General features: G+C 38.4%; 1 protein-coding gene across 1 annotated transcript; it reads right to left on the reverse strand.

Annotated features, from left to right (window-relative positions):
- Positions 1-2,707: 2,707 nt before the first annotated feature.
- On the reverse strand, positions 2,708-22,889 carry MAP3K2 (mitogen-activated protein kinase kinase kinase 2; the record flags this gene model as incomplete). Its single annotated transcript, XM_079539222.1, has 16 exons — positions 2,708-2,933; positions 3,512-3,689; positions 4,711-4,840; positions 6,102-6,233; positions 6,475-6,623; positions 7,278-7,484; positions 8,714-8,809; positions 10,044-10,111; positions 10,646-10,725; positions 13,252-13,382; positions 14,110-14,209; positions 14,799-14,912; positions 15,558-15,657; positions 17,887-17,927; positions 20,096-20,214; positions 22,886-22,889. 16 exons carry the CDS (start codon positions 22,887-22,889, stop codon positions 2,708-2,710), a joined length of 1,875 nt encoding a protein of 624 aa, XP_079395348.1.
- Between the last annotated feature and the right edge of the window lie 735 nt (positions 22,890-23,624).

Genomic DNA, 23,624 nt, shown 5'->3' on the forward strand with positions numbered 1-23,624 from the left:
CCATCTTCATTTTAAAAGTGCTGTCTCCACATCAGCAGTTTTTGGATATTTCAAGAGAAATGCATTCTGCAAATCGTTTTTTTTTTTTCTTTTTTTCTTTTTTTCCAGACTCCAAAACCTCCAAAACGCTTACCACTGTCATGACTGAATGCCACTTTTAGACAAGGCACAAAAGCAGTGACTTTGATTGTTCAGTATTAAGATCACGAGAAAATGATATTGCAATACATATGAGCCAGCACTGTCTCACAAAAAGGACTCTATTAGAAAAGAGGATTCTGAAAATTTTCAAGCTTCAGAGAGTGCAGTTTCCTTTTAGAAGAGCATCTTGTAATGTTCAGAATGTTACAGGTAAACCTGGTTGTTTCCCTTTAAAGTCCTTTGTCGGTAATACAAAGTTTCCTTGCCTTTGCAGATATCACTGTCCACAACTGATTTCTCTCCGTGTACTTTCAACTTGGTCTTGGTACCCTCCTGATCAGCTTGAAAGCAATCATTTCAATTATCTGATCTTTAAATTAGCTACATAAACTAGGCCCTGTGTTAAACCTCCCTCCATTGCTTTCATTAAACGTTGTTTATAAAGCAAAGGTCCTTTACAGCAGAGCATGCACAAATTCTTCCCACAATCTGCTTTCATAGCTTTTATCCAGTCAGTCAGCAGAAGCAGACTTTCCTTTCAGCTTCCTAAATCTTCCCTGGTCGGGATTGTCCTTTCCACACTCGGAAAACCTTGCATGGTTGTGTCCCCTGACTGACAAAGGTTGAAGTCAGGGATAGCTCTAATAAATGGAACAGGGCACCACTCAGCCACAGAGGGGACGGCCAAGAACTCATTCTTCCTCCTCTACAGGCAAAGCAGCTAGGACAGATTCGCATTCCTACTTAAGCTCACGTACCAAATTTGGAAGTTAGCAGAACAATTGCAGAACTCCCATGAGTTTATTAGTGTGAGAATGGGTAAATTTACTACTCTGCCTCCATGCACTTCATAATTCTTCTATTCCCCTAAAGATGTCAAACAGAGCAGAGCCTGGGGACAATAACGCGGTCCTGTCAGAGTGGACAAGGGTCACAGTCTCAGCCTGGTCTGTTTTTATAAAGCAAAAGCAAACAATGAATCATCCAAACAGTATACATTAACTCAGTTCTGTAGTCCAATTGTTTATTTCCAAATTCCCTTTTAAATTATTTATGTTATGTTCCACAGAAATATGAAAGTTTGACTTTTCTGCTATAAAATTCAGTTACTAACTACCTCTGATCAGTACCAGCACTTCTCGACTGAGAAGCTCCAATTCAGAGTTTCTCCTTTGTTCTTTTATTATTTTCTTTGAGAAAAAGAAAAAGTTGATTCATGTTGAATTCATGACAGTTGGAAAGCTGAAGAACACCAATAGCTGGGTTACCAGGCTGGGCTAAGCACGCTCATGCTATTCGATTGCTGGGGCTCTGTGCTTCGGGCCTCTCCTTCACACAGCTTTGTGCCGTGCCTCCTTGATCATCGTTACCTTATGAAAAAATAAAGCGGGGTCTTTCTTCTCTGTGATTTATTCCTGGTGCTAAAATAAGTTTAATTTTATTTTAGGAATTTTTAACACATCCTAGATGACTGAACTGTGTAACTAAACCAATGCTTATAGTGCATAAGGGGAAGGATTTTATATTCTTTAGGCACTTGATGTTGACATACATTCCATCCTAGCGCCCCTCAACAGCTTTGAAGACGTTGTTTCCTACGGATCGTTCTGAATCGTGTAACTCATACTGCAGAAGGATCAGTCACTCTCTTTCCCCCAGACATTCACGGCATCATGGAGGAGAATTCTCTCTCAACACCTCTAATATTTCTTGTCTAACATGATAGTCTCCCTGCGAGTGTATGTAACAGAGGATTTTCTTTGGCAGATACAGCAGGAGACATTCTCCTAAATATTTACATCCAACAGCTGACTCTTTTCTATTATGGAAATATTCCCCTTGCAGTACAGCAGTTCCTAGGATCTGGTCCATCATCTGTTTACCTGTAATTCTTTTCCTGTTAAGAATATATGATAGAGATTTTGCTCTAAAACTTATCTCATCAGTGTTCTTTTTTGTTACTGTTATTTTCTTTTTGGTCACACAGAAGTACCAGTCAAGACACGCTTTTGTACAAAGAATTCCAAGTTCTTCCAGCTTTATAATTAACTCTCAGAACCATGTGATCCCACTTAAATTACACAATGCAGAAACTCATTAAATTGCTAAACTATAAGAACTTAGAACTCTCTGCTGCAAGTACCTGTAACGTAACAAACAATCACAGAGGAGTACCTTCTTGTCCTCTGGCTGCGTGTCTTTTTCCCTGCACCCTGAGTCAGTCAGCGGTGTCAGAAAAAAAATCACACAGTTCCTGACTGTCCAACCATTTCTATTATTTTTCCCTCTTTAAATAAGGAACAAACGTGTACTAAAGTGCTTTATCTACATGAACCACATCAGTACATTATAGAAACAAGAAGTTCTAGTCCCGGTGGGAGCAGGGAAGGGAAGATTCTCATTTTAGATACAAAATTTAGATTGTTTACAATCTAAGTGAAACAAAGATTCAAGAGAACGCGTTCTCTCTCTTGTCTTTTTTCTCCTTTTTGTAAAAAATAAAAAATAAAAGTGCAGTCAAATAGAAAATAAATGCAGCAGACGCAAGCTGAGTTGAGGCAGGCTGTTAGTGATAGTGTGCAAACGTGTGTCTTAGCAGTTCATCTGCAAATGGTCGCAGCTTGGCCTCGATAAAAATCCTTTTCAGGAAATCCCGAGCATGGTCTGAGACATGAGGTGGTAACTGGGGATTGGTTGGCTGAGTGGCAATCTTAAAGATGGCAGCCATTGCTTCAAATTCTGCCCATGGGGGCTTCTCAGTGAGCATTTCTACCACTGTACAACCTACGCTCCTGAAACAGAGGCAAAAGCAAGACAGCAGGTTACAACAGAGTCGTGCTCTTCTAGGAACACAGGAAATATCAAGTAGCTTCTGAAGTACCACAAGGAAGAGCAGTGTTCACTCATCTCTACAATGCAACTTTGATTGAAAGCAGCTATCCACTATCACAGCATTCAGCAAATCACTATCTGTGCATCTCCAACGCATTGCCTCACTGGGCCTCAGTGAAGAGCTAACGAGGTATTTATCCAGGCACTAATGGTTGTGTGAAGGCACTGCCACTATTCTCATTGACATCTCAGTGCTCAGCAGCTGACACAGACCTTCATGCGAGGCTGCTTCAAAAGAATTCTCTTGTGATCGCTAAACCAACGGGGTCACGAACTGCCACAGCAACAAACCCAAGATTTCAGTGCTACACTCTCTAAATGCACACATGTGGTTGCCAGTGCTCTCGTGTGTTATCTTCTTCGGCTTAAACCCCAGAATAAAACACTCCAACTTCAGATGACAAACACTCGCATTCTGCTGAGAAACCGCCCATCCTGAAATCATCACGAGTTTTGTTAGAGAAGTTTTGTAACATACCAGATATCTGCTTTTCTGCCGTACCCTTCTCCACTGATAACTTCTGGACTCATCCAGTACGGAGTTCCTGTGACAGACTTCATTCCTGTACCAGACAGACAGATGGTCTGCAGTCGTTTGCTGGCACCGAAGTCACCCAGCTTCACATTGCCTGCTGAATCTCGCAGAATATTTGCTCCTGGAAGGAAAAGAATGCAGCTTTGGTGTAGACAGCAGTATTAAAAAAGCTTGGGTTCAGTAATACAGTGCGAGATGGGTCTGGCGCTTGCAGAGGATTTCTCCACTCCTATTACTCTATTTGGAGGTTCGGTAAAATGAACTGTTAACGTGCCTTTTGCAACCTAGGCCTTTCCCAGAAAGTTTCAATTACTTTGGAACTGCTGACGAAGAAAAGAAATGTGCCATGTGAGGGCAACAACCTGAAACAGGGAATTCTCTTCTCACACTACTAAAAATGCCTCGAGTCGGTACTAAAAGAAAATCTCAAACTGTGTCACAGACTTGCTCAAAATACTCATCTGCATAACAGAAATGTCATTGTTATTTCACCTTTCTGGGGAAAAAAAAACATTACTGATACAAAGCAAAAGGAAAACTGTAAGAGTTTTAGAGGATACAAAGCTTGTTCACCACACCTATTTTGCACATCACCACCATCTTCCCACATATCTCTTGCAGCTTCTTTTTTTTTTTTTTCCTCTTCATATGACTCTTGCAGCTTTTACACATCCCATTTATCTATCAGCAAAAAGTAAGTACATCAATTTCCTGGCAGAAGAGTGCAAGAAGTGTGAGTCACTGAGGTCAGGGGAGTCACCTCTGCCAGGCAATTCTGTAACAGTGAAAGGCTGAGCAGTTTCTGCGTAGCTGATAGAAACAAAACTCAGTTTTGTGTCATGATACTTTCCTCTGTACATTCCAACCGCTTGTCATGATCTTTTGGTACATTCAAAGCTACTTAAATTCAGAAGGAAATTTTATCATGAATGCTTTGCAGACAGACACTAGGGAAACCTTTTCAGAAGTCTGCTAGAACACTCAGTTTACAACAGTGACAAGAATAAAAGAATCATGATTGCTTTCCATCAGTCAGTATTTCAGTATCCCATGCTTAATTTAGTCACACCTGGCTGACAGGACTGAAAAAGAATTTGTAGTAAACAGCACGAAACTGTGCCCAAGACTGTCCTCCTTCTTACCTTTAATGTCTCGATGGACGATCATGTTTGTGTGCAAATAAAGAACTCCTTCAAGGATCTGCCGTGTGTATTTGCGAGTCACGTTTTCTGTGAGTGCTCCATATGACTTTAATTGGTCTTTGATGGACCCCTATGGCAAAGAAGTATAGAACACTAATGTTCCTAGGATCACAAGTGGTCTGATACACTAATGCTGAACTTCAATGATGATTACATGGCCAAAACACAGACATTTTAAGCTGCAGGGCATTCTGGGTCAACTTAAAGCACAGATGTAGTTTTGCGTCCCTTAAAAATTTTTTTAATCAAAGCTTCTACACAAAAGAGGCTGAACAGAGAAGTCATACGTTAAAACGTTAAGCCATTAACTCTAAAACTATTGAGTAGCTCAACAGCAACAGCGTGTTGTACAGAAAAAGGGAACGCGTAAGTAAGCACCACTCTTGGTTCTTTTGATAATGAAATGGTGATACTCAAGTTGGTCAGCAGGTTGGTTTACACTGTTAGTTTATATTTGAAGGGGAAAAAAAAGGTTGTCAAAAAAAACCAGGAGAAGCTGGTGGCTGATGCTTTATAGCTAAATAAAAATTAAAAAGTAAGCTTAAAAGAACATCAAGTCAAAAATTCAGTTCTGTAATCATCGTTGCATAACATGGCTCTTTTAATCAAAGATTATTCTGCAATACTGTCTTTCAAATCTCAGATGAATTCAAGAATCCTCCCAAAACAAAGCCCAAAACTCACCTAAAAACACACTTTTCTTCCGTGAAGTACAGTGCTGCAACTATTCAGAAATACAAATCCTATGTATAAAGCACATTTTATTTAGCTCTGCTGACCCCACTTGGTGAGAAAATGAAAATTGGCACTGTTCAGAGCTGAGTACATTTCTTACCATAACGGTAACAGTAGAACAGTTCTGCATGTATCCAAGTGCCACAAACAAAGAGAGGAAAATTTTGGTATGCACTTCTTCCCACACCTATCTTTGCTAGCTTTCTTGTTTTAAAACAATTCCGCAGTTGATATGTTGACAAGCCAAGAGCCCAAAGCATTACAAAACGAAATATTAAGTTCAAGGAGACTCAAGAGTATATAAACGATGCAGGCTTTTCAAAAGGTTGCTCAGCACTTCATATGCCACAATCAAATGCAAAAAAATTCTGTACAAACCACAACAATTTTGAAAAAGCAAACAATGTAAAAGACATGGAGGGACTGCTACAGATACTTGTTGGTACCCAGCTATTGTTTTATTTTAACTTGGACGCTTCTTTAATACCTGTGTGCCTTTCTGCAAAAGCTGCCCCCTTTTGCACTTTTGGCACTTTTTTGGGTGCCTACCGCATCCCACAGAAATGATGGGTGAGGTGACTGTTTCTCTTGCTTACCCCTGGCATGTATTCCATGAATATAGAGAGTGTTCTTTCAGGTGGGTCCCTCAAGAAGCCATAATACTGAACGATCCTCTCATGCAGCAGATTTTTCAGCAACTGAATCTCGCATTCAAGAGCGTTTACTTCCTAATACAACCACAACAAAAAAACCAACAAAATCAAATGCGTTCACTGAATGAGGATTCGTCCAACAATTTTAAAATGTGGTGTGACACTAAAATCAGTAACCAAACTAATTCATTTCAGCTATTAACAAAACAGAATTCCTAATGAAGACATGGAAATGCGTATTAAAACACAGAAAAGGAACAGTTTAGTTTGTAACACTTTAGCTTATCACACAGCACCTCTGCACTGTACCTCATACCTTGCTAGTTTCTGGACTATCAGGATCAAACTGCACTTGTTTAACAGCCAGTTCTCTTCCGGTATCAGCATCGTAACACAGATACACTCTGCCAAATGCACCTTGACCCAGCAGTTTGCCAAGTCTCCAATTAGTTGGAGCTCGTGGTGCTGAAAAAGTAAACAAGATTTCTGTTTTAATGTAAGCTTGTTATTCAGCTGATTAAAAGGAAAAACAACACATAGAAAATAACTTTTTCAAAGACTACATTTTTCAACGGAAGATCACACTTTCTCTATTTAAGTTACAAATGTCAATAAAACTTCCTGTAAGATGGGAAATTTACTACAAATTAATCAATTTCTTGTAAAGTTAAGCATACTTAAGCAGTTAACAACAGCTAAGCTGAAAAACAGACAAAGTGTGTTAAGCAAACTTAGTAACACTGTTTTAAAAATGAAGGCCTAATCAAAAGCTGCCAACTACTGAAGTCATCACAAGGAATATTTGCTCCACCACAGACATATAACAATAGCAACAAAGGCCAACAAGTTACTCCAGCCTATATAAGCCTTCTCATGTCCTTCAAAGTTTAACACATCAAAAATATTTTCATAGTGATTTGTTACCATAGACGTATATTCCATGGAAAAATCTAAATGAAGACTGGCACAGCAAGCAATGAAAAAAAAATAGAGAGCACAAAATCCTGACTTTTTCCTATTAGGGAGAGAGCAGCACATTGTTCAACCACATTTCTTTTGACATGACAAACTTGAAAGGCAAGAGTTTTGCAGCAGATGTCACGAAGTTCCTTAACTTACAGCGACTGGGTGGGCTGATGTCCATGACAGTCAAGGTAGGATTGTCAATGTCGCTCCCCCTCCTCCTCATCCTGTTATCCTCGTACTCTGGTGTGAAGACACTGCTCCCACTGCTGGTGCTCAGCGAGTGATCAGTGGGACTGAAACTAACGGGTGACCGGAAGCTGTTCCCCTGCGTCCTCCTGGCTCTTGGAAAGGTTTTACGACCTTCAGTGTTACACAGAGAATACCAACGTTACGCTACAAACAAACACTACTATGTCATCTATGTATGCAAATGCTTTACGAACTCTACACAGCATGGTTCATACCTCCCACGCCATATCATGTGATGCAGCAACAATGACATTTTCCAAAAGTTTCAAACTAGAAATTAATACAGATGTTACATAAACATTGGTCTGAATGGTTTAAATTAGAGTGTCCAAAACGCAAGCGGCAAAATGAGGGCAATTTCTACAGCTGTCCTGAAGTTAACTGACATGCTTCAGAAACAGAGAGGAGGCTGTGAGGGCAGGAAGGGAAATGCCCCACCTACATCTGTATCACTAACAAGGTGGGAAGAATACATTCCTGATAAAAAAGACAGATGTTGACATCTCAACGATGCCCAGGTTGCCATATTCGCTCTTTAAAGAAAATAAGACTAAAAAGTAGAGAAAGCTCTACCCTTGGAATCAACAGGGAAAGCACGAAAGAAACATCATAAATATAGCATGACTTAGCAATGGATACGGCACTGGAATAAAAAAGGACACGTATTCAAAAAGGTAAATTACATCCAGATGCTTAGAATAACATCAATATATTCAGATAACAAACATTTTTAGGTCAGCACAGCTTGATGAAGTTTCATCCAAGGGAGCTTCAGCATAAATCGCTGAAGGAACATTTGAGTCATTAAGTATTACACCAGAGATGGAGTTCCCAGAGGACTGAAGAAGGCAAGGGAAACATCTTGAAGGAGTGGACTCATTTACACACTAGTCAGGCCAATTTCAGTGCTGTGATATGTGAACAAATTATTGAGCAGTGTTATAAAAATCACTGAGAAGACATGATAAAACAGCCAAAATTGATTTGTCACATGTAGCTAATTCAATGCACCATTTCAAGAGGACATTTCCTCAAGAAAGGTTTTGGCTGCCACAAGATTGAAGAGAACATAAAATAAGGGCCTTGCACAAATGCTTGAAAAAATCTTTAAGGAATGTATTAAGGTTTGATAGAAGAAAGTTAAGGAGAAACAAAACAGATTCTTGTGAGATTTAATTTTACTGCAGGCAGCAATTACTTTTCAACTCTGTTACAAAGGAGTAACTAGTTATGCACTGCACGTGCACCATTAAGATTTCATTAGATAGATTTTCTTCTTTAGTTTTTAAGAAGAGAAAAGCAAGTTAATTATGTAGGACTCCTACAGTTTTCACACTTACCATCATTGTAATCCTGCTGATGATATGAAATATGGTATCTGCGGGGATAAGTTCCCCCCTTTCCAAACTTCTCAAATATTGGGATATCATAATCTACTAGAAAATACAAAGATACATTTCAAAGTTAAAAATACAACCAAGGCATACACATTAATCATTCTGGTATTATAAATTTAAACGTGGGTAAGAACACAGAATACATTTCAAAGCTGAAGCTTCAGGGCAAAGAATGCTATAGAATAAAATCCACACAAAACCAGCAAATCCAGCTAAAAGTTCCAAAGGATTTCAAGAATATAACATTAAATTGTTTGTAATCTCTTGCTTAAAACAGTACCAGAGGACTGCAGCATGCCCAGTTACTAGAGACATTAATAGACACGTTCTGAAAAATAACAGCTCAACAGGAGAAGTGACAGAAATTCAGTTTAGTTTAAGATTTAAAAATGAACAAACACAGAATGCTGGTAAATGAGTCAACACATCCTCAATTACTAAAACACAGCCAGTAAGTCCTCCTTTATAATTTATTACGTATTCATACTTAAGTTGCAACTCCTTCATGGATAAATAATTGGTTAGAGAACGAACACATAAGGAGGAAGCAGTGCTCAGTAGTTCCACAAGAATCTGGGCTACAACTCATACAGTTTAAATGCACATGAGTTCTGCAGACAGAACAAATAGTGAGGTAACAAAATTATTTTGAAAGTATGTTATTTGAAGCACATCCACAAAGATACCTGAAAAAACTTTCAAGGTTACCCATTGCACTTGGTGTCCTGAATCGTGCACAGCAATTTGGATTCAAGCCAGAATACGGTATGGAAGCAATGTTAGTGGTGATGACTCATTAATTTATAGGCACAGCAAACAGCTCTCCTTCATTCTTGCACTTTGGAATGCTTTCAGTTACAGCAGTTATGAGCACTTAAAAACGATTCTCTTTTTTACAAAGGATGAAACAGCAGCTAAACACTAAGAAAATTACTGAAGGACTGCGCACCAATTTAAAGATGGACACTGCAGTCCACTTTAACCAACCTGCGTGCCAGTAGGCACTGCATCAGTTGTTTTTTTCCCAGCAGCAGAGGTACGTCCTACTAAACACAACAGCACTGGTGTTACACACATTGATCAGAAGAAAACCTTTACAAGATACGTTTATTGCATCTTTCACTGTGTCTATTTGGATTGCATTTTGTTGCTATGCCTTCTGCTACCATTACAAGCTTATGTAAAGTAACACCCCTTAATATGAACTACCCTTTTGATTACTTGCAAGAGGAAGTACCTGGGAAAGCCATTGTGGCCAGCCAATTTTGCCTACCTGAGAATTCCTGATGATTATCTGGATAGCTCTGTGCTCTCGGCATCCGAGATTTGGGATAGTTGTCTCTAAAAATGTGAAAGCAAAGCGTTTTAAAATTGCAACTACAGTAACTAAACAATCCCACTGCATTACAATGCTTTATGGCCAATGGGAGCTTTATGCTATACAAGATGCTGCTCACAAATGTGGAACTTGATCTAAACATCAAATCTATTGGTATCAATAATCATTCGGGATCAGCAGCAATGGAAAACCTTGCTCTTCGGCTTCAGTGTGGTAAGACACCAGCAGGCTGTGCCTCTCACACCAAAAAGCCACAAAGGAATACTCAAGTTTGCCACTCTGATGGCTGAACACAGGGTTTATAAATGCAAAATCTCTTACACAGCCTGCAAAAATCCCTCAAATTTAACCAAAGAAATGCAGAATGTTTTAATGCCTCCAAATATTTCCTCTTTTCTCCACAGAAGCCATAGGATTAAGTTAGTAATTTTAATGAGTTAAAGAATGATGTAGAATTTTTTGGTTATTATATGTCACACTAATTAACACATTAAGCAAGCCAATAAAGATGACTAATGAATGCAAGCAGTTCTTACCCATCTAAAGGGCTGTCAAGTGAGGGACAGCTTCCTGAGCCAGAATTTTCAGGACTGCTCAAAGACAGTGGATCCAGCATCTAATAAAAGCATGTACATAAAGATCAGAAAGTTGTTTGTTTTTTTTTTTTAATGGCTTGAACATTCATGCTTCGAAACTCTGAATTAAAAAAAAAAAAAAAAAAAAAAAAGACAACACTAGTAACAAACAAACAGGAATTACTAGAGAAAAGAATAACTGCCATAGTTAAACCTGCCTCAAATATTTTTCCCTGAAAGGATTCCATCACTCTGTCGAGCAGAATTTAGTGAAGGCATTTCATACTCAACAATGCTCGTCACACACTGAGCTGCACTCCTACACTCTTCCTGTAGACACCACTGTCTCCTATTATTACAGTACTACCAGCACCAATCTGGCCTGACAGAACAACAACAAGGCCTCCAAAAGAGACAAAAAGCTAAAACAGCTTAAAGAAAAAAAAGTGGATTTTGTTGCTATTAAAGAAAAAAAGCCTCAAACGTGACACAGATAATGAATGCAATTTATATAATCTCCAAAGTGCTTTCAGTTTGACCAACCAGAACCCACAGAAAACAGCAGAAATAGAACACTGTAAAAAAGCTTTAACTCATCTATCTCTAGTTGGGACTCCAAGCAAGGAATGCAGAATTTTAAATACAACCAAACAGTAAAGAAAAGGAGATAAGAGAAAGAGCACAACTTTTCACCCAAATCAAATCACGTTCTATATAAAATAAACTTCCACCTGAAGCAGGAGTTTACAGACACACCACAGGGCTTTTTTAGTCTCTAAACAGTCCTGATTTCCCAGTAAGCAGCACCCCCAAGTTGCGTGAAATCTTCCATGCATCAGCGGGAAGAAATGATAAAACTGAGTATCCAGGCCAGACCTGGATACGTAATGAAAATAAATACCAACACTTTCTCATTGCTCAAATTGAATCCAAAGAAAAATAAAAAGCGTGCTCCTGACAACCAGCTGTTTTCCCCCATCTAATATTCATTTTGTTTATGCCACACTACCACCCTTCAGTCCTAATCATTACTTCTTTGTCTCTGGCAGTAAAGCAATCTGAAATTTTCATATCTTTATTTTTTCAAGAGACATGGAAGAGGTATCTAAATCCTGAATGCAGCACAAACCAGTCTACCTCTCACAAACTATGAAAAGCTCATCTGCTGTTTTAAATGAGCTTCTTCCTCAAATACAGTTTGTTTCAGTATTCTGTACGACATCTGCTGCTCCCTACGAATTGGATGACAGTTTATTGCTGTAAATTAAGCAGTTGCCCCTCCAATTTTTATGGCCTGTGCTGCCTCTTAAAAGTCTTGGGTCCATAACTTCCCTAAGACTCATAGAGGTCTTGCTGCAAAAATAGTGCACAGAAAGTAAGTTTGTACTTTACAAATTCAGACACTTAAAATGAACTCTCTATTTGAAAAGATTAAATTCACCAAAAGTTCAGTGATCATATTCTCTTTTATTGGCTGAGCAATGAGTCCAGGAGGCAGCCTGGTATGAATTAACTTAACATCCTATGGAAGTAAAATTCCTTTATTTAAACCCTGCTGACAACTCATATAGCAACATTTACACGACAGCTTACACGTGCTCAGGAGAGAAATGGTCCTCACAGCTCATCCACTGGGCCAGTCAGTGACCAGAATGACTCAGCCCGGGCCAAAAGCAATCGCTTCACTGAACAAATCCAGGCTCAGGCTGGAGGTGACCATGTGGTTACAATAATGAATAGCATCCTGGACTGGAATAAGAAGATTCAGCCCCTACTCCCAGTTCAGCCATGAAAATTGTGCAACAAGTTGCACAATCTTTCTGCCACTATTTTTATTCTGTCATCTGTCTCTCATTTATTCAGCTCATTTAAACAACCGCCTCTTGCCGTTTGCAAATACTATTACAACACCAACAAGAAATTGAAATGATTTTGACCCGAAGCACTATTTTCTCTCCCTAAAATATATTACTTGTCAATTCCGAGAAGCATTCCTCCTCCTTTTCCTGATGTTTTTGATATTCAGAGAGCAGGATTTCCATAAATGCTAAGTGTGCTAGTAAGCCCACGCCAACAACGCAAATGAGATGAGAACAAACATGGTGTGATCCTCACACAAAAACAGAACTATTTAAGTATTTTATTCGCTGTCCTCCTGCCTCTCCCCCAAAACGCTATCAGCTGAGTCCAAATAATCCAGACAGATCCAAAATTCTCTTTAAAGCATCCTGATTACTTCCACAAGTAGCAGAACTGTTACTACTTACATATTCTTCTTAATAAATGTTTTTGTGGCTTCTAACATGGGCACCTCTTGCTGTAATTTTAATTTTAGTAACTCATCTGTCATGAAAATAAAGAATACAATCCTTTTGTAGCAACAACTTAAATTATTTAAGAGACTGACAGAGAAAAACCAGGTTCCTACTGGTCTAAATAACTGTAATTAACCTTCTCTCACAGATTACGTTTTCCAGGGGTGGCAATTCCATATCCTTCTTGAACAGCAGTACTTTGTAAATCTATCTCGTTCTGAAAACCTTTAATTTCCATAAATCACACACTACCTGATCCATGCTTTCTGGAATGAATTCACCCTCACTGTTGATACTGGTGAACGACCCATTTCGAGCCACCTGATGCAGCTCATCTGGAATGTATCCTGGGGGAGGTGAACTCCTGTCACGATTATTAGAACCTATTGAAAGAAAAGGGCTGGTAAGTGTCCTTGCAGCAACACAAAATGGAGAGACTTCATTCAAATGACCCTGGATTTATTCTCAATGATCCAGCCTGCCTGGATAACTTATTGCTTGAGAAACTTCCCAAATGCAGAAGTAAGCTATAAACCAGGAATTATGAAACATGTGGGGCAGGGTTGTCTCAATTATGTTCAATGTTTTGCTTTTTTTTTTCCCCCCCAATATACAAGAACAGAAATATAATTTGGCTATATACGTACATTTCCTCTTTGGTACAAAACAAAAAGCCAAGCACTCTTTACCACTATTTTTCCATGCCAACTAATGCTTTCTACCTCTTGAGAATTTTGGCTCTCCTTTGTAGAATATTTTATCTTCAAAAACACAAATACGTGCATTCATAACAACATAAACTGTCTGGAAAAACTGCCTGTAGTTTCAGTCAGATTTGGAAGCTTTCATCACGCCAACTTAAAAACACAAATAGGCAAAAATGTTAGATTGATGCCAAGAAAAGCATCTCAAACAAATGTTCATATATTAAGATTAAAAATTACAGGAGTCTTAACTTGATCAAGAAAATGTACTGCCATATAAACTCTATAGTACAATATTTGTTGATGAGTAAGAGAAACATAAACAGGCTGTGCTGAGAACAAGAACTTCAGGAAGAGAATATTACCGAAGTTGTTACAATTACAGCTGTTGACAAGTGTAGCTCACCTAATACAGAAAGCCTCCTTTTTCTTTCTGTCACACCAAACACTGTATTATCTAAATCTTCCAGTGAGGGTAGGGGTTCCACATTATTTACACTGGGTGACTGAAAAAGAGTACATATTATGCACTGCAATTATCACTTTATACTCCTAACAATCAAAACACTTCACAAACTTTTAAAGCTTTTGTACAAAGTATTCATTTGTTTCAATAAGTCAAAATCAAACTTATGAACTTATGCCAAAAATCATCTATTTTAATAGCTCATCCTAAATATTTGAAATCATCATCAATATATACCATTACACAGAATGCTAGCAACATGGAGGCTGTTAGTAACGAAGTAACTCAGCATTTAGGTCTGCTGCTACACACCATACAAAACCACATAACTTAAAGAATGGTTTCAAACAACCAAAGTAGCATCAAAACTACGCACTTCTCAGTTCTCTATCACATCATTATCCTACTAAGGAGCACGTGTCAACCACTGTAAAGAAGGCACACAAAAAAGGAGGCTCAGTACCTATGGGGAAGTTCAGACGACTCAGTACAAAATGCTAATACATGCTTTTTCATTGAACTGAAGAAATGACCCTGAATATTTTCAACTGGAAAAAATTAATCTTTAAGACAAACTATACTTTGGTCTGAAAACTGAGGAAAAAGGCACTACGAATGTCAACTCATACCTGTGTATTTCCATGTATTACAAGCAATATCTTGAGACTCTTCATATGAACACTACGGTCAAGCAGTTCAACAGCTTTGTCCAGGTCATCCTGTGTGGTTAATGGAATTACAAGCTACAAAAAAGAAAAAAAAAATTGTTAATAAACAGATGCCTTAAATAGGGCAAAAGAAGGAATTAACAAGTCAGATGCATAAAATAACTGATCTATTCTCTTTCATTCCAAGCCAACAATAAGATTCACCAACAATCCCTCAAGTCACCATCAAGACGTACAGAAAACAAAAGCCTGAAGCTCAACCTTAACTCTTCTTTTAGGGCCTTCAACAGCCACAGCCTGTCAGAACAAGTCTTTAAGTGTGGAAACAACCACTTCACATATGCACAACTTCTCCTACAGTTTCAGAGAAATGTGTGCAACAGTGTCAATGTATTGTCCATCTCAATTGAAATTATGCAAGTATATAAGAACAAGTCTTATTTTCTAGGCTACAAAGCTTATTTTTCTATTGTACAATATTACAGCTCCATCTGTTTGAGACATTCATTCATTGATTCATTGAGATATGTTCCATACCATTGAACAGTTCATGCATCTCATGCCTATCATGATTTAGACAAGACCTATATTTGAGAACACACACATCAAAAATTTGGGATCTTGTCACAGGAGTGGCTATCAATGCTAACAAGGGCAAGTTTCTGCCTTAAAATAATCAGTGCACAATTCACAGAGGATTTAGAAAATACAAACCACTACCTCATTATTGCAGTAATGTAAATCCATAGTCTGTCCAAACGCAACCTTAGCTTTAGCTACAAGATCTTCAAGTTTGACAGGCCTGGGTAATTGGAGTATCCTGAAACACAATTTCAGTTACAGAGAATTTTCATCCATTACTTATGAAAATCTGCTGTCTCATTACTTAAAAATACTCTTACAATAAAATGTATTACTAAAAAGATCAAAGGAAGACCTGCTTTATTTCCTATTCTTTATGCTTTGTATCACTAAAAAAAAAAGAAAAAGTGAAAAAATGAGCATAAAATTAGACTCAAAAAGAAGTACTCAACTTGCCTACACACAGCTTCTTTCTCAATGCTTTGCCTCCATTTCAAAGGTAAGTTCTTAGAAACTTCTACATGCCCTACTTCACAAAACAAAGTAAACCAGCAGACTGACGGGCTGACAAGCAGGAGGGCCAGTCCTCGTTTTCTGAAGATTAAAAAGAGTTTCTCATCTGAGGAAGATAACTAAAGATTGCCATTTTTTACAATAATGAATTACACATTCAAATGATGAGTTCATTAAGTAACTGTGCCAATGTACTCCCAAAAGAATGATTCAGTTGTAGGTCAAAATTTCCAATTTTCATTTAATTGGATGTCCCTCCGAACCAAAAAAAGCCCCACATGCATTTACCTGACCTTTTGCAATAGAGAACTATTGTATCCTTTGGAACAGAAGACGATTACACAAGTGACTAAGCTAGTGAGGTACACTCACATTTGAAGTAGAATGTACTTAAATTTTATTTGGCAGAAAACAAAGCAAACATTATTGTCTTTGTTATCCCTGCTGTAACAGGTACACTGGCTAGGTAACTATTTCTTATTGAAATGTGCCCACAGGTCAGGACATTTGCAATTAGAAATTATTATTATATTATGTATTATTATTATTAAAAAAAAAAATGGAATAAAAGCCATATCAATTGCCACTGTAGTTAACCATTTGTTTAGCAGGTCTGGATCTGCCCATCACAGTGCATCCTCCTTGGTACAGAGTGCCCCGTTCATCACTCAAAGGAACTCTGGAATCACTTCCCATTTGAAGAACTAGCGAGAAGCCATCGCATAAAATAATGAAATGATGCAAGAAAAATAAGTTATCTTTAAATCTACATATTTGGGTAGTGAAAGCACTACAACTCATGTAATGAGCCTGGTCTGCCCGGCACCCTTGGACAAGCAGACTCAAGTCGCTTGGAACAAACCCAAACACAGCCAGACTTATCACCACTAAGGCTTGGGGAATACACTGGTGCATGCACTCACTTCATGTTTCTTTCATAAGGAATTGTTTAATGCTGCCAAAGTGAGTTAAGGTGGAATGCAGAAATGCATGGCTGAGCAGGCTGGCAGCAGGTAAGCAGTTCTGTTTTTTACACACACACTTCTGCTTATTTCACAAGAGATCCCAAGGTAGAGAAGTCCCCCATTTTAAAAGCATTTTAAAGACTTATTTCCTCCAAAGTACTTGTAACACTCAGCCATTGCCAAGTCTGTTAGCTGAGATGTTCAGAAACAATGATAGAAAGTTACTGAAGAACGTTAATATCCAGGGAATCGACTGATCTCTTCCTAACTTGCCTAACAAGGAATCGCACACTGTAACCAGCATGGAGACACTCTTCTATTGCACACCATTAAGGACTGCCAAGAAGTAGCAGAGGTTTTACCGCAGAGCAATCTGTGCTTAAGGGGATTACCATCTCTATTGACAAACAGTGTGACCACGGTGTTATTTCCCCTTTCATTAAGTATTTTCCAAGACCTCAGAACTATTTTTGCACAGGTGCAATCCTTTCTGAAAGAGACAGCTGCAGTCGCCTGCAAACCAGATCTGCACAGAATCGGTGACAGACTTCTGCAAAACTTCCTGAGCACTCATCACAGCAGGGTTGAAGGGTGCACATCATTCACCTCTCATAAGCAAAAAGACAACAAATTCTGATCGTTAAAAAAAGTTTTATAATAATTATGAATTTGACTGTGTTTTCCTATTACATTACTCAGACTCATTCCTTCACAGCACAACCCACTACTGATAGCAAGGATTGAGGCTCCAGGTGTCAGAGTAACAACACATTACCATGCAGGTGGTAACTGCATGGTGCAGCAAAAAATAAATCTGCTGTTTTGTTCACATTTAAGATTTCAGGCTGCAAGTAGCAATGTGAAGGGTAAAAGTATAAAAGATATATTAAAGTATAAAAGATGTATTCATGCATACTTATAACCCAACACACTAAACAAGTTAGTTCTCATGATAAAAACCAAGATTGTTTCCTATGCATCCAGCTTACCTTTTTTCACCTCGATGTTCAAATTTGACTCTAACATCGTTCTGTAACAAAAAGGATACAGAAGGACCACTGTTAGTTTGCTACTGCCTTCTGTAATGAAAGCAATGGAATTTCATTCAATAATAATCCCAAGTCATAAGAAAAACCATTAAGCACTCTGTATGACTTTCCTGTTCTGATTTACCCAGCATTGTTAACAAGCTGCTTATGCTAAGATATCAGGAGAGGCTTAAAATTGGGTAAAAAAACCAGAATTAATGCTTCTGTAAGTTAACATGTTATTTTAAAATCGGTATATTTTAATATTAACAGAAGTGTAGATTTAAGTTCAGCATGAAAGTGAGCCCCAAAGAATCATGTACCACAAACACACACTGACATGACTGCTATGAGAAACAACAGGAAATAATTCATATTTTTAAATGATTCTGTCACAGCCATTCTTCCACACTCAGTGATGCGTGGGCACAAACACAGCACCTCTCTGCAAATGGACAGAAGACAACTATTCTTTCAAGCATTCATTTGTGCAGCTGATGAATATTTTCAACTACTGAGCTGCCTGTTCTTTTTAGTTTCAAGCTGAACAATGCAGCTGCTTTCCTTGTATGCAAAGAAGCTTTCCTCTCGGTTTTTAAATCAGAACCATCATTTATTTTTACAAAATGAACTGCAAAGATACTTGTTTTTTAAGCTACTTGGAAAGATACCTTTCCAAGCAGTGCACAGTGCCTCTGCACCCAGCAGCCTGTTGCATGGTATCATGGTATGGAATACTGATAAAACCAGGACAACTACGGTAGCTTCTAACAGCTAACAAGCTTTCCAGCAGCAAGATATTTTTATATATACCTAATTAATGATTTTCACTTGTCTTGTTCCCTGTTTTTTCACGACAGTAACAACAAATGACGAATAACGCACAAATAAATGAGGACAAAATAACAGTTCCCACAGTTTTGGGCTATTCATACATCAAGAAATACATCAACTATTTCATTTCAGAAGATAACATTATTTCAAAATGAAAAGCAAAGACAAAAATTCCTTCTCCATCTGTGACATCAGCATCAGTTGCTTGCTTATGACTTTCTTGAAAGAAAAAGTTGATGCCTTTGCTATCAGGACAGGTTTTAACGTAGCTGAATGTTGTGTGCAAGAAACGCAACTTGTGTCATACACATTACCATTTAAACCCAGGTTAAGCTAGCACCCATGCATCCAATTTCCTAATAACCAACATATCTACAAATATCCACAGCCACGAGGTTATCAAATTGTGGTACAAAATGTTTAAACCCAGAAGTGGCTCAACTATATTTGCCTAACTTTCTAAATATTTTTATATTCAGATAATTATGGATCATGCCTGTATATTACCTCTACATCTACAGTCAGAGTTGAGAACTCTCATGATACCAGCAACACACAACTGTCACATACTGAACTTAAATAGTAAGGATAAGACGCGGCTTTTTTTTATAGTGTAAGAACCAAAAATACTCAAACGCTTTCATCTTTACTAGGTTAAACAGGCCTGTGCTAATTAATGGTTCATGTAATTGTGGTTTGGCAATTAAGGGTCCAATCACATAAGCATGCAGCTAATTGGATATTTACCCATACTTTTGTAACAGCCCTAACTTCTCTTCTCTGAGCCTCTCTGTACAGCAGTTCCAACCTACCAATAACTTCCTGTTTTTCCAGTTGTGCTGAACTGAATATATGTAGAAAAAACTACGGCTGAGAAGAATTCTCATCTCCAGCATATGAACAAGCTAACAGAACATGCAGACCACAGATGGAGTAAAGAACTGTAAGAATGTTTCAGCTGCGTTGCTGACATGCAATAATGTGCCCAGCTGACATTTGCACAACCCAACATGCCTGTGAAATTCATTCTACACAAGCATTCTCAATAGAAGATGCTACCACAGCTCAACATTTAAAAATATTCTAAAAATAGTTGAGATCTCCATACATTGTCAGAACACCTCTGTGACATTCAGTTTATCAGGATCAGAGTCACTGAAGCATACGCTGCGTCTGGTCTGAAACCCTACAGCTTCATTTGGCTGCTAATTTAAGAACATGAACAAAGGAAATGGCAGCTAAGAAACCAATAGCTCATTGTGGCATGAAGAATAATTACAGAAGTCACAGTAGGCCAGTTAGGTTTCACTGGGTTAGTAGAGACGTTGAAGAGTACCTGTTTTTTAGGTGAAGATGACTTTGGTTTTCCTGTTTCTTGCTGGGGCAGTGCAGGACGACTGGCCTTATGAAGCACAGCCAAATCCTGCATGATTGAATTCAAAGCTTGCTGCTCATCTGCTCAGAAGAAAAAGAGAAATGTAAATGACTGTTAAAATTGGAAGTACGGCACTGACTTATTTCCCAGTTAGGCAGGCGTGATTCTAAAATCCATCCTATATTGCAATATATAATTGCCAGATTACATTACTGCCATGCTGCAATACACACAGTCTGTTGTTAGCAGTGCTCAAGGAAATAAACAGCTCGATCAGTAAATATACTTAAATGGCAGGTTTAAAAAGTAGGGCCACATCACACAAGAGATCTCCTAAGCAACTAAATTGTTTGAGCACCGACTGAAGACCCACAGTCTCAATTTTTTCCTGTTCTGTAGGACTGCATATTTTTGGGGGGGCTTAGAGAATCAAAGACCACTACCTTATGATAAGAAACCAGAATTGTGCATCACTGTAACACTGTTTAAAAATTGGAGACAAAAGCCACCACTTCCTCAGTCTTGCAGTGATATTTCAAAGGGCAAACATCAGAAGCAATAAAAGATGAAAAAAATTCCCCGAAATAATTTTAATACCAGCAGCTGTTCTTTCTCTTACAGGTCAATCCTTCTTCACTTTTCACCTCCAGCTACACAGTGACATACCAGAGCTTCTGGTTTTTAATGCTCATTCCTAAGAAACTCAAAAACAAAGGTAGCAGATGACTAATGCTGCTGGCTGGGGAAGTGCTCTGGAGTACACAAGTTCTTTCTCACTTTCTCCTCCTTTCCCCCCCCCACACATACACTTCCCCATTTTTGTGGCCATTTTTTTCCACCACTGGCAAAATTAATTTAGCCATGTGATGTACAAACATTACAATGTCATTGCTCTTGGAAGTTCACACTTGAAAGGCATGAGTAAGATTACTTCTAGCTGTTCAGGCTGAATGATCTCATCAACTGCCTAATAACAGTAGTGGAGTCTCCCTGTAATGGATGGCATTTGATGAAGTCTCAGTCCTATGGCAGACCCACAATAAATTATCAAGTGTACAATATCTAAATGGTTCCCGTAGTTCTGTGTAAGCATGCAAAGCTTCAAGGAAGGGGTTACCTTTGACAATGTATCTTATGAAAGACAACTTTATTAGAACTTTAAGGAAAAGTCAATAGTAATGAATGGCAATTCAGTTCTACAATCTCAAAACACCACTCTATTTATAATACAACTAAGCTGCACACCTACCTAATTTGGGTAGAGAACCTCATTCAGGTAAAAAAAAACAAACCATAAGAACATGAACATATTCTCTTAAAGGAGAAAGATGCCTTGTTCAGTAGGAAAACCCAATCTTTAACCTCACCTCATTTCACACTGAAGAAATGACTGACTTACTATTATTCTGGTCTAAGAACAAACTGATCGAGGCTGAACAAACTCCAGCTCCACCTAAAAAACATTGATTAAAAGAGGTCTATCTTAATTTACCAACTGTGAACTTAAACTGTTAATTTACACTGATTTTCAAATGTCCAGTCCCATGTACCCCTGTTGCATGTAGGGTAGGTCCAATCAAAAGCAAGACAGTCACAGGGAGAAACAAGCACTGAACCAAGGGACAATTTAGGAGCAAGAGGTTAGACAAATCAAATCGGTAAACAAATTTGTCAAATCAGGAAATGGTGGGATTTCAGTGTTCTAATTTAATAGATTCCTAACAAATCAGAAAGCTGGGCTGATATTTAATAGCTCTGAGCATTGGTCATGTTGTCATTACTCATAAAGCTGCTTTTATAGATTTACATATCCCAGAGTTTAGTAGAAATGTTTAATGCCAGAACTGGTAGCATTCTTGCAGCTAACACTTGTTCCTTCTTCAAATGAATATGCACTTCATAACTTGCCACAAACCAACTATTTAATGGTGTCATAGCCCATTCTAGCCCTCAGCAAGGTAAAAAAGACTTCTTCGCTGTTAGTTGGCACAGATATCATTCTTAACATTCACTGGGTAGCATATTTCATACAAAGGAAAGAAAAGCCTACTGAATACCCAGTGTGATTCAATAGTCATCTCACAAAAAACATCACCAATCTAATTACTACTTTGTTACTGAGCACCAGGTAGGCTTCACTCACATAACAATAAAAGACAGACAAAAGCTTCTACTTTCCCCACTCTTTTTTTTTTTGTTTCCCCTTTGAGAATGAGCACAACTAAGTGATGCCAAGATTGACAGTCGACTCCTTAAAAGAGCCAGTATGACATGAAAAACTGACATCAAATTTCAGATAATCCAAATATGCTACAGACTTAGAAAATCACAGTTATAGCACTCGAGCCCCGGCTTTGCATTACCATGACACAAGGCAGTATGATAACATGCTTTAGCACATACCCAGTGCTGTCATCCCTACTCTCTCCCAGTCATTACCATTCAGAGCACAAGTATCGCTCAGTTTCTAATGCCACGAATCTCTATTTCCCATACTGGATTTTTCATTTATCACACAGTGAGAAGAAAATGCTTTACTCCAAGAAAAAAAAGAAAGAAAAAAAGAAAAAGAGAAGTACTCTGAACAGCAGTAAAGCAGCTGAGCACTGCCTGTCATGTAGACATTACATGAGTTAACACAGACAAACACTTCCTAAGAACATATAAAAAAAGGCATTATGTGAACGTTCTCGCTCTTCAAGAGAAATGAGAAGTAACTGAATTTTTATATAAGCTGCACTCAGAACTTACCCATAATGGCAGCGAGCCTGAAAACCTGAACTTCAGGGATGCGGTTGTCTCGTTAGCATTATTTTATTTCCTACAATGCAAATCCAAAAGACACAATTACTGAAGTGGCAAAGCAATGTAACGTAGTCAGCTTTTCACTATTTACAAGCTTTTCTTTCCCCCAATATTCTATATACCAAACATGCATATCATCTGCAAATAAGAAAGGTAACATCCCAAATGCTTCTCTGGTCTCAGAGCAAGGCATACAGACTTTCAGTAGGCACAAAGACCTAAATACTCTCCCAAACTTAGGCTGATTTTAGCTTCTATCTACATCCCCAAACGACAATTAGTGGCTTAATTAGTCATATCACTCTACTACATGAGATATCTGGTACTCCAGGTTATAATGGATGGAGGCACCATCCTTGGAACAGCTTCCTGGATTTGGTGCTGAGCCCTGCCCTGCACGGTCGTGCTTTGAGCAGTGTGCAAAACAAGCAGCTCCAGAGGCCATCCTGCCATCCTCAGCCATCCTGAGATTCTCCTTCTATACAATTCTGTTACCTGCTGTTCAAAGCTATCTGCACGTGAAATCCAGGAAGCAGAGGATAAATCTAGAGCCATCAGTATCTCCTGTTTATATGAACTAGAAAACCCATCAGAACAAAGAACATTACAGATACTTCCAACACCCCTGGAAACAGAAGTGATTTCTCTTAAGATTTTATCCATTTGTCATTCTCACAGACAAGGC

This window comes from Tetrao urogallus (genome assembly GCF_951394365.1).
Source record: "Tetrao urogallus genome assembly, chromosome: 8".
NCBI lineage: Eukaryota > Metazoa > Chordata > Aves > Galliformes > Phasianidae > Tetrao > Tetrao urogallus.